This window comes from Marmota marmota, unplaced genomic scaffold, assembly GCF_001458135.2.
Source record: "Marmota marmota marmota unplaced genomic scaffold, marMar, whole genome shotgun sequence".
Lineage (NCBI taxonomy): Eukaryota > Metazoa > Chordata > Mammalia > Rodentia > Sciuridae > Marmota > Marmota marmota.
This window is the reverse complement of record NW_026000076.1, coordinates 4118388-4130938: the sequence shown is the minus strand read 5'-3', so window position 1 is coordinate 4130938 and position 12551 is coordinate 4118388. Positions and strand designations below refer to the sequence as shown.

General features: G+C 36.2%; 1 protein-coding gene across 2 annotated transcripts; it reads left to right on the top strand.

The window, feature by feature from the left end:
• The first annotated feature begins 1615 nt into the window (after window positions 1-1615).
• On the top strand, window positions 1616-11912 carry Rwdd3 (RWD domain containing 3). Of its 2 annotated transcripts, none has more exons than XM_048814404.1 (3): window positions 1616-9434; window positions 9593-9644; window positions 11232-11343. In XM_048814404.1, exons 1-3 carry the CDS (start codon window positions 8922-8924, stop codon window positions 11306-11308), a joined length of 642 nt encoding a protein of 213 aa, XP_048670361.1. In that variant the 5' UTR covers window positions 1616-8921; the 3' UTR covers window positions 11309-11343. The 2 variants fall into 2 exon arrangements, with proteins under 2 accessions (XP_048670361.1, XP_015356342.1); XM_015500856.2 differs by lacking the exon at window positions 9593-9644 and adding an exon at window positions 11446-11912 and having other exon boundaries at window positions 1625-9434; window positions 11232-11347.
• The last annotated feature ends 639 nt before the right edge of the window (window positions 11913-12551 follow it).

The window sequence follows — 12551 nt, the reverse complement described above, 5'->3', positions numbered from 1 at the left end:
TACCCAGTGCTAAGCCCTACTTATTCCTTTTTTTTTTTTTTAATACTTATTTTTTAGTTTTAGGTGGACACAGTATCTTTATTTTACATTTATGTGGTGCTGAGGATGGAACCCAGTGCCTCATACATGTCAGGCGAGCGCTCTACCACTGAGCCACAACCCCAGCCCCTGTAACCTTATTCTTATATTTCTGAATTGGTTGCTTTTCGCATACTTTTTCTTGTCAGCTGAAAGTGGTTGCTAGTTACAGGCTTTGGGGAGTGCCTTAATCATTCAGCCCACATTTATTTCCCTGCTCCTTGCAGACATCAACAGGGCACCATTCTGCCCCATAGGAGCTTACAGTCTGCAAATCTTTTTTTAAAAAAATTCTTAAAAAATATATATATATTTTTGTAGTTGTAGATGGACAGAATGCCTTTATTTTATTCGTTTATGTTTATGTGATGCTGGGGATCCAACCCAGTGCCTCACACATGCTAGGCAAGCACTCTGCCACTGAGCTGCAGTCCCAGCCCTACTGTTTTTTTTTTTTTTTTTTTTTTAATAATAGCAAAACTCACGCCATGTCTGACTTAGCTTCTATTAAGTAAGAAAAACAGAACAAAACAAACAAACAAAAAAAGACCACAAAAAACCCTGCCATTTCCATGAAAGTATGGTGATGCAGATAATTGTCAATTTTTATTTAACTTTAAAATATGTACCGTTTTAGGTGCATAGGGTCTATCCTTCTAATGTTATAGTGTAACAATTATTGAAATTGACTTCTTGACCATAAATTGGTTGACCTTTAAGCAGGTAAAATATGTTTCTCAAGTATATGAGAAATCTAGGGTTAAGATGGTTTTTACATTTTTCTGGGATGTGTTATTCATCCACAGGGTGGAAGTTTGCTCCCTTCTATTTATTCCTTCTTGCATCTGCCCATCTGTAACACATTCATGGAGCACTGTTATATTCCAGATACTATGAAACTATTAGAGCTGCCTTCTTTTTAGTTCCTAAATCTGTCTTATATCTTTTTGAAGCAACTCTTTAAAACCCATATATGAATGGATTTATTCCCTTGTAGTGTTGTCTTGTCACCCCTCTTCTGATTGAGTGGCATTTCTAATTCTTCATCTCCCTCTATTAATAATTACTTCTGCCTGAGGCAGCTATTTGAAGAGATCATTAGTTATTCCAAATTCCTTTATTATGGCTCAGGTGGGAATATCTGAAAAATGAACCTGTGATATCCCATCATACCTTAAATATGTGGTAGTGGTCTGCAGTATGAATCCATTGAGCATTAAACACTGCTGGCAGGCCAGAGAAAAACCCCCAAAAGTAAGTGCTTAAAGAAAGCAAACAGTTTCCTAGTACTGAGAACACTGTGGACCCTTTATCTGCTGTTAAATTGAGCATGACTTTGAAGCCATGCCTCCTAATTAATTTAATTCAGTGTTCTGGCATCAATAAGTAATTGAATTATAAAAGAATTCAGTGTAACAACTTAGGACATTTTGTTGCTGAAAGGTTCATTGGAGGGTGGAACAATTCAGTGGTTGAAATAGGAATGTTGGATGCTCATAACTGGGAGGTAAGGGTAAGGTAAGTTCTTCTTTAACAGACTACAGTAAACATGCAGCAGGCTCTGCTGTCAGTGCTACTTGTCAGTTTGGGTTGGAGGATGTAACAGTCTGAATCCCATCAATTCCTGGCCTCCCACAAATAAACTGTTGTCAGTGGGATCAGGAGAGCATTGTAGGGGGTCAGCTGTTAAGGCTTAAGGTTGAAGAGGCTGAATAATTGGATTCTGTTTAGCTAGGTTAATTTATGCTAAGAATTTAGAGGATCTATCTACATTTTTGCCTCTACAGTGGTTACATAAGCCCATAGTAAGGAGGCATGAGTTCTAACAACTCCACACTCCTAGCTATGGGAGAGGGATATGAGTAGGCCAAATCAGAGAGATTCTGTCCCTCCCTGTGCAGTGTAGACAGCCCAGATACCATGTTTAATGTGGCCACCTACTATCGTTCTGATAGTTTCAATGCATCTTACTTGATGAGAAGCACTCTTAGCCTTATTTGCAGAGAAGAGAACTATGCTTAGACTGGTTAAATAACCACCAGGCTTCACAGTGTATAAACCTTCACATGGCCTCATGATCCCTGGTAGAGATGGGGCTGCTGTGTCAGGAAAACTGTTCTTGGGGAGCAAAGAAACACTTGTTCAGAAAGAGAGGGCACAAATAAGCACTCAGAGAAAAGGCATGGATGGGATCCAACCTATGTTTAGAACAGTGAGGAAGGGGAGTATGTGTGCATGCATGTGCGCAGGCACCTGAGATAGGTAAGTGGCATTGTTATATATCTTCGTTTTCCTGATGGGTTCACATAGATTATACTGCTATAGTCAATGCTCATTACATATAGGAGTTGCATTTTTGAAAGCCATCTCACAGATCATAAAGTTGTAAAATGGGAAGTACATAAACCCAATATTTGCACAATAGCTTCAGAGTGTATTTTTATATTTTGTTAATGGTAATGTTCGAATTGGATTCAACTGTCTTGCAAAATGAATCATGACTGTCACTTACGGACCCCTCTCAAAATTGCTCAGCTGTTTCCTGCTGATTGTTGGAACTGAACTCACTCTGTAAAAGCAATTCAGCCTTGAACTTCACTTCTAAAGAATGGGATGCCCCTTTTACCTTCATTTCTTTTTAGTTTTTTAGTCTTTTGTAATCATATTTTAAACATATGTGAAATCCAGCAGAAGCATAAGACAGTCATTTATGTATGCCTACTTGTAATTAGCTGCCTGGTAGTAAGAGGAAAGAAAAACTTGTCACATGAAATGAGAAGGTGCTGGAGAGTTCTTAGTGGTTTTCTACACAAAGTCTTACTCTGAGGTAATATAAAAATTGCAAACAACAACAACAAACAATAATATAACAACAGCAAGTATAGGAAACATCAGCTACATATGATATGTAAATGATTTCTTAATGGGCTATAAGTGAGTCTGAAGAACTCGTTTTCTTAAGTGTCTTCTGTGATTAGACTGTATTCATTGAGTTTCTGCTGTGTGTTATACACCTATGAAGTAGAGAGAAACCTTAAAAATAGCTTTAGTGTGGAATTAGGGTTCAGTTCTGTTTCTCTAGTTTGGAATTCTCTGGTTTAGAGCATAATTTCTTTCATGTATTTGTAAGGAAGGTTAAAGTTTAAAACATTTCAGTTTGTATTTTAGTTATAAAGTTGATATATTTATTATAAGACAGAGTGACTTATAAAAAACAACTAGCAAATATTTATATGAACTTCAACCAGAAGGCAAGACCTATATCTTTGGGTAGAGTTTTGAGAATGGATGAAAATAACCTTTGAACTTGTGAAAATTAGTTTGGTAGGGCAAGCATAAGTTCTTTAGGGTATAGATGTTTATTGAGAACAATATTTGTGAGTTATAATGAGTTTTGGGGATCCAGGGAGGGGAAGAGATTAACATTAGATGTAGAGCACAATTAGTTTTCTGTTAACCAAGAGTGTTTAGCAATTCCTAAACTTTTAATAATCTTAAAGCAAATAGGGGACAACCTTGTTTTCTTTTATTAGGAAACTTTTTTTAAAAATTAAGACTACAGTGCATGTGATATGTGAAAAATTCAAGAGAAAAAGGAGCACATTTAGTTGCTTGTATAAACAAAGGCAGATGAGAAATGAAAGGGTAAGATATATAATTCTAGGCTTTTTAGGAGAAATTGAGTTTTTAAAAGATTATATAATTTTATTACCACATTAAATATAAGCAGAATGAAATGTATTATTGGGATTTTCATTTTCTTATAGAGATAACATCATGTTGTGTGGTTAACTTTGCAGCTACTGTGTGTATGTGGGGGAGAGATTAACCAAGAAGACCAATTTGGAAGAATGTTAAAATTTTCCAACTCCTACAGGAATTAAAATTGTTTTTCTTCTGAACATATGCATTATAAATAATAGTTCCATAATTTGTATGAAGTCAGGGTTTTCCCCCCCATTGCCATTATCTTTGCTGACTAGGACCAGAAAATAACAGAAAAATTAAAACTGGTAAGGATTTACATGGTTGGCTCAATATCCTTTCAAGCCTGTTTCCCTGGGCTGTCTGGGACTGTCAGTTCATGCACTGTGCAGGGACAGGTGTTTATTTATATGGCAGAGGTTGGAGAATACTCTGGGCTTTTGTATTTTGCTCAGAAAAGGGAGAAGCTTGCCTTGAAGGCCACAGATATTATGTTAATTTTCTATGACTGCTGTAACAAATAACCACAAATAGTTTATATATTTAAATTTTTAATTAAAATTAAATTAATTGGTCACGAATTCAAGATCATTTCCACTGGGCTGAAATCAAATTGTTGCAGGGGAATCTGTTTCCCTACCTTTCCCAGGTTTTAGAGCTGTGTTCTTTGTGTCCCTTGGCTTATGGCCCCTTCATCCACCTTCAAATCCTGCTGCATAGTATCATGCTTCTGTGCATGCATTGCCTTCTTCTGTGATAAAATATTCCTCCACTTTTCCATTATAAGGACACTTGTGATCATTTAGGGTCATAAGTGAATAATCCATGGTAATTCTCCATTTCAGGATCTTTAATTTAATCACATCTTCAAAGACCATTTTACTTTTAAGGTAACACATTCACATGTTCTGGGGAATAGAATGCACACATCTTTGGGTCTGTTATGTAGCCTGTCACAGATACCAAGGATTTTATACCTGTGAGATTCATGATTATAAGCTACTAACATAATTCCAAGCATATAACTAACTATAAAAATTTAAAAATCCTCATTACCACCTTTCCTCCATAGTAATTGTTTAAAAAGAAAACTGAGATATTTTAGTGGTGGTGAAAATGTTAAGTTGGTTCAACCACAATGATCAGGGTCAAATACCATGACAAATTCAAAGTACCATGGACCTCATATGGTGAGTGTTAGGTGCTGTGGAGGTTGACAAGATTCTAGTAGACCACAAAGTAAGGGGTCTTTTTGAAAGATTGGGAAGCCAGAGACTATGTTCAAATTATTGCATAAAATGGGTAGTTGAAGTAAGAAGTAAGGAGAGGAATTTAGAGTGGCAGGCTGGCCCTTGGTGTTGGGTGGAGGAATTTGAAATTTGTTTGTCAGACTGGTAATTTTGTGTAGGGTGAGGCAGGAGTTGAGAAGACCAGTGTTGCAGAAACCAGAGAGAGGCCTGAAGTAGGAGGGTGGTAATGTAAATGGAGAGAGAGAAATTAGGAAGAACTTGTGATGAGAGTTTGGCAGTTAAATGTTAAGTATGAAACAAGGAACAGGGCAAAAGAACTAATGGTGAATTTAAGATTCCAAGCCTGGATAGCTGGAAAAAGACCATTTTGTGGAATTATGCTTTACAGAATGTCTGTGCATTTAGGAATTTAGGAAAAGAAGACAAAGCAGTGAAGACATGAGTAGAGGTGTCTGGGAGGTAAGGGAAGACAGAGTTTTAGAAGAGCAATACAGAGGTTCAGATCCTGCAGAAGGGTAGAGTACAATAAAGGCTATAAAGTGTATCTATGTCAGGGTCCCCAGATCACCTTCAGATTTCATGATTTGCAAGAAGGACCTGCAGAACTCAGAAATACTGTTTCACTCAGGGTTGCAGTTTATTACGCAAAAAGATACAGACTAAAACCAGCATAGAGAAAAGGTGAGTGGAATGAAGCCCAAGATAAACCAGAAGCAAGCTTCCAGGTGTCCTCTTCCAGTGGAATCACACAGATATGTGAAATTGTCAAAGTAATAATGTGAAATACATGACAAATGTTGCCAACCAGAAAAGCTCCCTTGAGCCCTGATGTCCATAGTTTTTACTGGGCTCAATCATGTAGGCATGTAGCACCTGTGTGACTGACTTCAGCTACTCACACTCCAGCCTGTAGAGCAAGAAGAGTTACCATAAATCACATTAGTAGCATAATCCATTTAATCAAACTGGGACCAAGTGGCCTAAGGCCTCAGGCATATACAAAGAACTCTGATCAGGCAGAATATTACAAGGACTGGGAATTCATGGCTTCAGGGCTAGCCATGGGCCAATCTTAAAGACAGACCTTAGGAATATACAGGGTTTGAGCAACTCAGGCCAGTTGATGCACAGTAGCAATTAGAAGGGCATCAGTAATGTTTAAGAATGGAGCTTCAGGGATAAGTGATGTTGGAAATCATAGTGCAAGTAGTTATAGAAAGACTGGTTTGTGGGAAAATTGATGCAGTTGGTGAGAATTATATTTTACAAAGACTAAGAAGGGATAGAGAAAGGTCTGTAGATTAAAGGAATTAGTAGCATTGAATTTTTTCTTTTTTTTGTGAAGCAAGGAAAAGATCACTATTTTGTAAGCAGGAGGAAGGAAACAGGGAGGGTTAGAAAATTCAAGCATAAGAAGTGACAATGATTGGAACATCAAGCATAAGAAGTGACAATTATTGGAACAGTGTCTTAGAGATAGTAGGTTTCTTGTGGAAGGGAGAAAAGTAAAAATGAGAGAGTGGGATGGTGAGGGGAAAAAATATACATTATGTAGTGGTGAAACAGTTTGTAAGAAGCAGCAACATCTGTAGAGTTGGGTCAGGAGCGCACTGCCATGGTTCAGCTGGTAGGGAGGCAATGACCCACATGGAGTTAGCATTGCTCACTGCACAGCAGGTGGCATGGAGGTTTGTCCCCATGTCCAGGGTCATGTGAGGTGGGCTTAGGTGAACATGTACACACATGGATCTTTGTCACAGCTGAGGGACACTGAGCTTAGGAAGTCTCCATTCTTGAGGAGATAGATGTTTACCCTGGTTTAAACATTACATACACAATATGTACACCAATCACAAATATCACATGTTACCCCATAAATATGTACAATTCATTATTTTTTATCTATCAGTTAAAAATCAATTTTAAAAAATCCTCCAATCTTAAAAGGGATTTTTAACAATTTTGTCCAACCTTTGTCCTGAAAGACTACATAATCTTTGTTGTATTGGTCACTAAACAAATCTGCCTTCTGATCAGGAGGGAAATACTCTTTAGTTTCCAAGGCTGTTATGCAATGATAGCAATGCCTTTTGCTTAGAAGACATTTGGAGATGACAGACAATGGAGAATTATCTCCTGATTCTCACACACACACACACACACACACACACACACACACAAAATGATGTGTGTATAAATTATAGGTGTATGTGTATTTTATAAGTAGAGACTTTTTTAGGTGTAGAAGAGGAGTCCAGAAGGGTCACTTTGGATAGGTACACTCTTTTATGTTCTGAAGCACTAGGTTGAGTCAATGTGATAGGATCTGAGTCTTGGCCATCATTTTTTCCTTGGAGACCAGGACGGTGCCTGGAGCTTGATAGGTGCTCAGTGAATTTTTGTTAAATGATGAGTGAATGAAAATCTTCAGAAATTATATCTCCCTATTGAGAGAGAATGTGGACTCCCTAGATGGTTCCTTGAGTTTATTCAGCCTAAGTGTCATGTTTTTTTGCAGGTCTATTTAGAACATCCATTTCCAATACTAAAATGTATTAATCTAACTGATGTGTAGGGAGCCTACTTTATTAAATAAAGTGTATACACACACACACATACACGCATATAAAGGTAAGTAACTCAATGAAAGAAAGAAGAGTTTAGAGAAATATGATAGATTTTAGAGGAATTTACCCTGTTAGGTTTAGGAAAATTTTTTCTTTAGTACTCATTTTACTTATGTCATACAAATTTAAATTGTGAATATGGTCTTTATAATGGTTACTGCCTGTGTTTCTGGGTGATGTTCTAAAATAGTCGTTCTTTGCAGCTGGTACTGACATCTATTAAAGAAAAACTCTGTGAAACAGATGTACTTGGTCCTATATGAATCAGTGTCTGTAACAACAGCTTTTATACACATGGAATCAGATGGCTAGGAAGCAATTTTAATGTTCTGTTAGGTTCTTTAAAATGGGGATAGATTCAGGTTTCAGTTGTTGAGGCTGTTAAGCAGCAACCCAGGTATGAAAATGAGAAAGATTTGACTGTTTCCCTTGTGAAGAAGAATAAAACAAGGGCATATGGACAAAGAAGTAGGTACAGAGGCAAGTTCCCCTCAAAGAGATTCATTTGCACCTTGTTCTGTTCTCTGCTCTTCTGATCTGTGCGCTTCTGCCCCCTGCAAAATGAATCAGCCTGACGTTTATCAGCTTTTTGAAAAGTGGGGTGAAGTGGTGTGGAACATATCAGAGGGGTGAAGCCGAGCAAATCTGAAAGAGAACGGAATATTTTATCTCATATCCTATGTGTGCTTACCCCCTCCCTTCTTCAGGAGCCAGAAGAGGTTGAATTGATGCCCACTCAATTTCAGTTCATCTTGCTACCTTCATGTTATTCTGCTTCTAATACATATGAAATAAGAAAAGAGTGGTTCCAGGCAGCTACAGTGTCACACATAGTCACTGGTTTCTCTATAACCCTGACACCATACAGGATTCCAGGGTGACTCAACCACAAAATGACCTTCAGTGGATTTAGTATATAACTTTGTATTAAATTACTGATTTTATATATACTTGGTACTGTTTCTTTGAAAGTTCATGAGTTTATTAGTGATTTTCAGAATTATAAATTAGGCCTGACTACAAAAAAACTTTTTTGGTAACTTATTAAACATGGGTGATTGTATAAGTTCCAGGTAAGTTCAGAGTGCTGGTATGCATGAATACATGAGTGTATGTGTGTGGTTGGAGGAAATCATGACTTTCTTAGTATTATGTGTCTCTTAAGAAAATAGCTCAGTGTTTTCCCATGAAAAATAAATCAACATTTGAAGCAAAAATTTAACTTGTTAGTATTCCATTCAAATTCAGTTATGCACAGCTAATGATTATTCTTGGATGCCTTCCAGAGACAGATGGAACCATTTTCAGAATTCACACAAAAGCTGAAGGACTTTTGAATGCGGATATATCCTTAGAGTTGGTGTTCCATTTACCGATCAGTTACCCTTTGTGTCTGCCTGGTATCTCCATTAACTCAAAACATCTGACCAGAGCCCAGTGTGTGACTATACAAGAGAAACTACTTGAGCAAGCAGAGAAGCTTTTGTCGGAACCTATGGTTCATGAACTGGTTCTTTGGATTCAGCAGAATCTCAGACATATCCTCAATCAACCAGAAACTGGAAATGGCAGTGAAAAGTGTACTTTTTCAATGAGTACAACTGTGGATGATGGACTGTGGATTACTCTTTTACATTTAGATCACATGAGAGCAAGGACTAAATATATCAAAACCGTGGAGAAGTGGGCTTCAGATTTAAGTCTGACAGGAAGATTGATGTTCTTGGGTAAAATAATACTGATTTTACTACAAGGAGAAAGAAACAACATCAAGGTGCCAAAAAGTTAAATGTTAAACATGAATCTGATTATTTTCTGTTTCAAATGGTGTGTCTTTAAGTGCGTTTTATAACAATGGGGTAGATTAATCATTAAGATGCTTGTGCTTTCTCTATTACAACATTAATGGATCTTCATTTTCCTTTTTTTTAGGAGTGTCTAACTCTTAATGGCAACTACAAACTTGCAGAGCTCAAAAGAATAAGTTAAGATTATATTTTAAAAATCATGCCACTTAATGAAAATGACAGGTTATAAAAAATTCCTGTGGCACATATGTTTGTTTTTATAATTAGCCATGGGCCTCAACTTTATAAATGTGCACTAAAAGTTTGTGCATATTAATATTTCCTCCTATAGTTATGCACAGCAAAGTGTATATTTGTGGGTATTCTGCAAACTGTAACTTGCTGGCAGTTAAAAATACATTTTGACACTTTAATTTTGTATCTGTAATACCTGGAAAGAGAGGCTTGTCCCTTATAACCAAGATTTAGTGTTGGTAGAAGTAGAATCATTAGGACTGTCAGCCTGTCACCTCCCACCTCACTTCTGCTTTCCACCTGACTCGTCTCAGCAGCTGCTTTCAAAACCATCATCTTCAGATTTTTAAAGTTCTTATTCTAAACTCCTCTAACCCGTTTTATGAGGAACCAGACAAGGAAAACTGCTTATTATATTTTAAATCTTAAAAGAGCTACAAATCACTTAGTAAGTTTTATACTTTCAGATAGTTTTATACTTTCAATGGTCAGGAGTAATTATAGTAGAATTTATTTAAAACAGATTTAGCGTGAACAGCCTGTAATCTTAAAGACTTGCAGAATAATGACTTCTTTTTTTCAAGATGGGCTGTTATCACAAAAGTCCGTTGGCATTTAGTTAACTAGATTTTTGCTGGATTATATTAAGTAAAACAGTAATTTAAATTTAATATATATCCTGGATTGGGGCCTGACCAGGAAATCATATTCTGAGGTGATTTGTAGTGTATTTACAAACTTTGATCCTTTTGGGTGAAATACAAATTGACAGAAATGAATACAAATCTGTTCCTTGCTCAAATTTCCCCCAAAGGCTTTGATTATTCTTTAAGCCAGCTAAGACATATTAGGATAAATGCAGCTATTTTACAGATGTTACTCAGATTGAATCATTAATTAACAAGTATTTATTCATACAACTAGAACTCTGTTAATGCAGAGAAGTGTTACTTTACTATTTTTTTTTTTAGTTATCTCTAAAATGTCATTCTATGTGAATTTTTGTGTTAAAATTTTATTGCCAGTATTGAGAATGTGCAGGTATGTTTATAGATGCCACCAATTTGGAATGGCAAGTGCTGTGTGTCTGATATTCCATTAGGATGCTGGATTAGTAGTAATAATAGCAGTTACTTGTGCTCTTAAGTATATGCCAGGTATAAGCACTTTGTGTTATCTGATTTAATTGTCACAGCTTCCCTAGGAGGTAGATCCTGTTATTAGTCCTATTTTATGGAGGAGGTTAACTAAGGCACAGAGAATTTAAATACTCAGCCTAGAGTCAGAGCTGGTAGACAGTTCAGTTTAGATTGAAATTTGAATAGTTTGTTTACATTACTCTTTACTTCTGCATTCAACAGAACATTATTCTACCCTGTGTGTAAAAACATCATGTAGCTATCTTGCCACTTGATTCAGAACGTACTCTTTTAGCATGATAATAAACCTGCAGGTTTATGGCTCCTTTAAAGCTAGGATTTTGAGATTCAGAGTAAGATATGTATGTAACATACTGATTTATCATTTAGGAGTACCTGATTCTTCAGAAAACCTCCAAAGTAGATGTGGACTCAAGTGGAAAGAAATGCAAAGAGAAAATGATTAGTGTACTGTTTGAAACAAAAGTACAGACGGAACACAAAAGGTATAATTTAGTACTATTGCAGATGGAAAAGCAACTGAATCGATAATTATACTCTGACAAATCTAGGCATATTCATGAGTTTCTCTTGTATAATGCAGGTTTCTGGCATTTGAAGTCAAAGAGTATTCAGCATTGGATGAGTTACAAAAGGAATTTGAAATCGCAGGACTTAAGAAGATTTTCTCTGAATTTGTACTTGGACTAGTAAAATGAAATGAACGACACAAATCTTTTAAGTAAAGTGTTTTTTGTTGTTTTTGCATCAAATTTGGGGAGTGGCTAACTGAAATAGTTGTAAGAGAACAATTTTAAAGTTTCTCTTCACAGCAAAATTGTAGTAATTTCAGAAACAAAAGCCAGTTCTGTTTTAGGGAATATGAAACATAAAAAAAACTATATATTCTAATCTTTGCCAGGGAAGGCTCGGTTCAGTAGATGGAACATAAACTGAAAGATAAATAAAAAAAAAGTAGTGGTAAATAAGCCCTTGTTTTTATATAGAAAGTTTGTTTGGAACTATGCAATTTTCTGGCTAATTTGTAATTAAATTATTTTTTACAAAGGAGATTTATTTTCATGATTATATTCTTAACATTTGACCACGATTTCCTCCATTCAGCTTATTATATCTGAAGCTTTAAGTTGAGTGTTAAGAAAATACAACACTGATTTTTTTTTCTATGTGTGGAATTATATAAATTATTGTTTAAATCTAAACCAAAGCTGGGTACAGTGGTGCACGCCTGTAATCCCAGTGGTTTGGCATTTGAAGGCAGGAGAATTGTGAGTTCAAAGCCACCCTCAGCAATGGTGAGGTGTAAGCAACTCAGTGAAACCCTGTCTCTAAGTAAAATGTAAAACTTGGCTGGGGATGTGACTCAGTGGCTGAGTGCCCCTGAGTTCAATCCCCAGCACCAAAAAAAAAAAAAAAAAAAAAAAAAAAATTACAAACCAAAGTTCTCTAGAACCTGATGTACAGCTGATGTACAGTTGCTTTCTTTTGGGGTCCTAGAATAGCATGGTATTTGCTAGCTATGGTCCTAGAGAATTGATTTAACTTAAAATTCTTATTTGGAAAATAAAACTTCTGGTTTTACATGGGGAAATATGCTCACACAAAATGAACATGGCTTGCTGGATAGAAGAAATTATATGGAGATACTATTTTTTGTAATGATATCTTTTAAGTCATGATAAAAATACT

What these genes read in the sequence shown, in the direction of transcription:
- Rwdd3 (XM_015500856.2), top strand. Translation starts at nt 8,922, where the DNA reads ATGATTATTCTTGGATGCCTTCCAGAGACAGATGGAACCATTTTCAGA. An exon ending in GAGAAAGAAACAACATCAAG is followed by an intron (nt 9,435 to 11,231) that starts GTGCCAAAAAGT and finishes TTTATCATTTAG; the next exon opens with GAGTACCTGATTCTTCAGAA. An exon ending in GTACAGACGGAACACAAAAG is followed by an intron (nt 11,348 to 11,445) that starts GTATAATTTAGT and finishes TGTATAATGCAG; the next exon opens with GTTTCTGGCATTTGAAGTCA.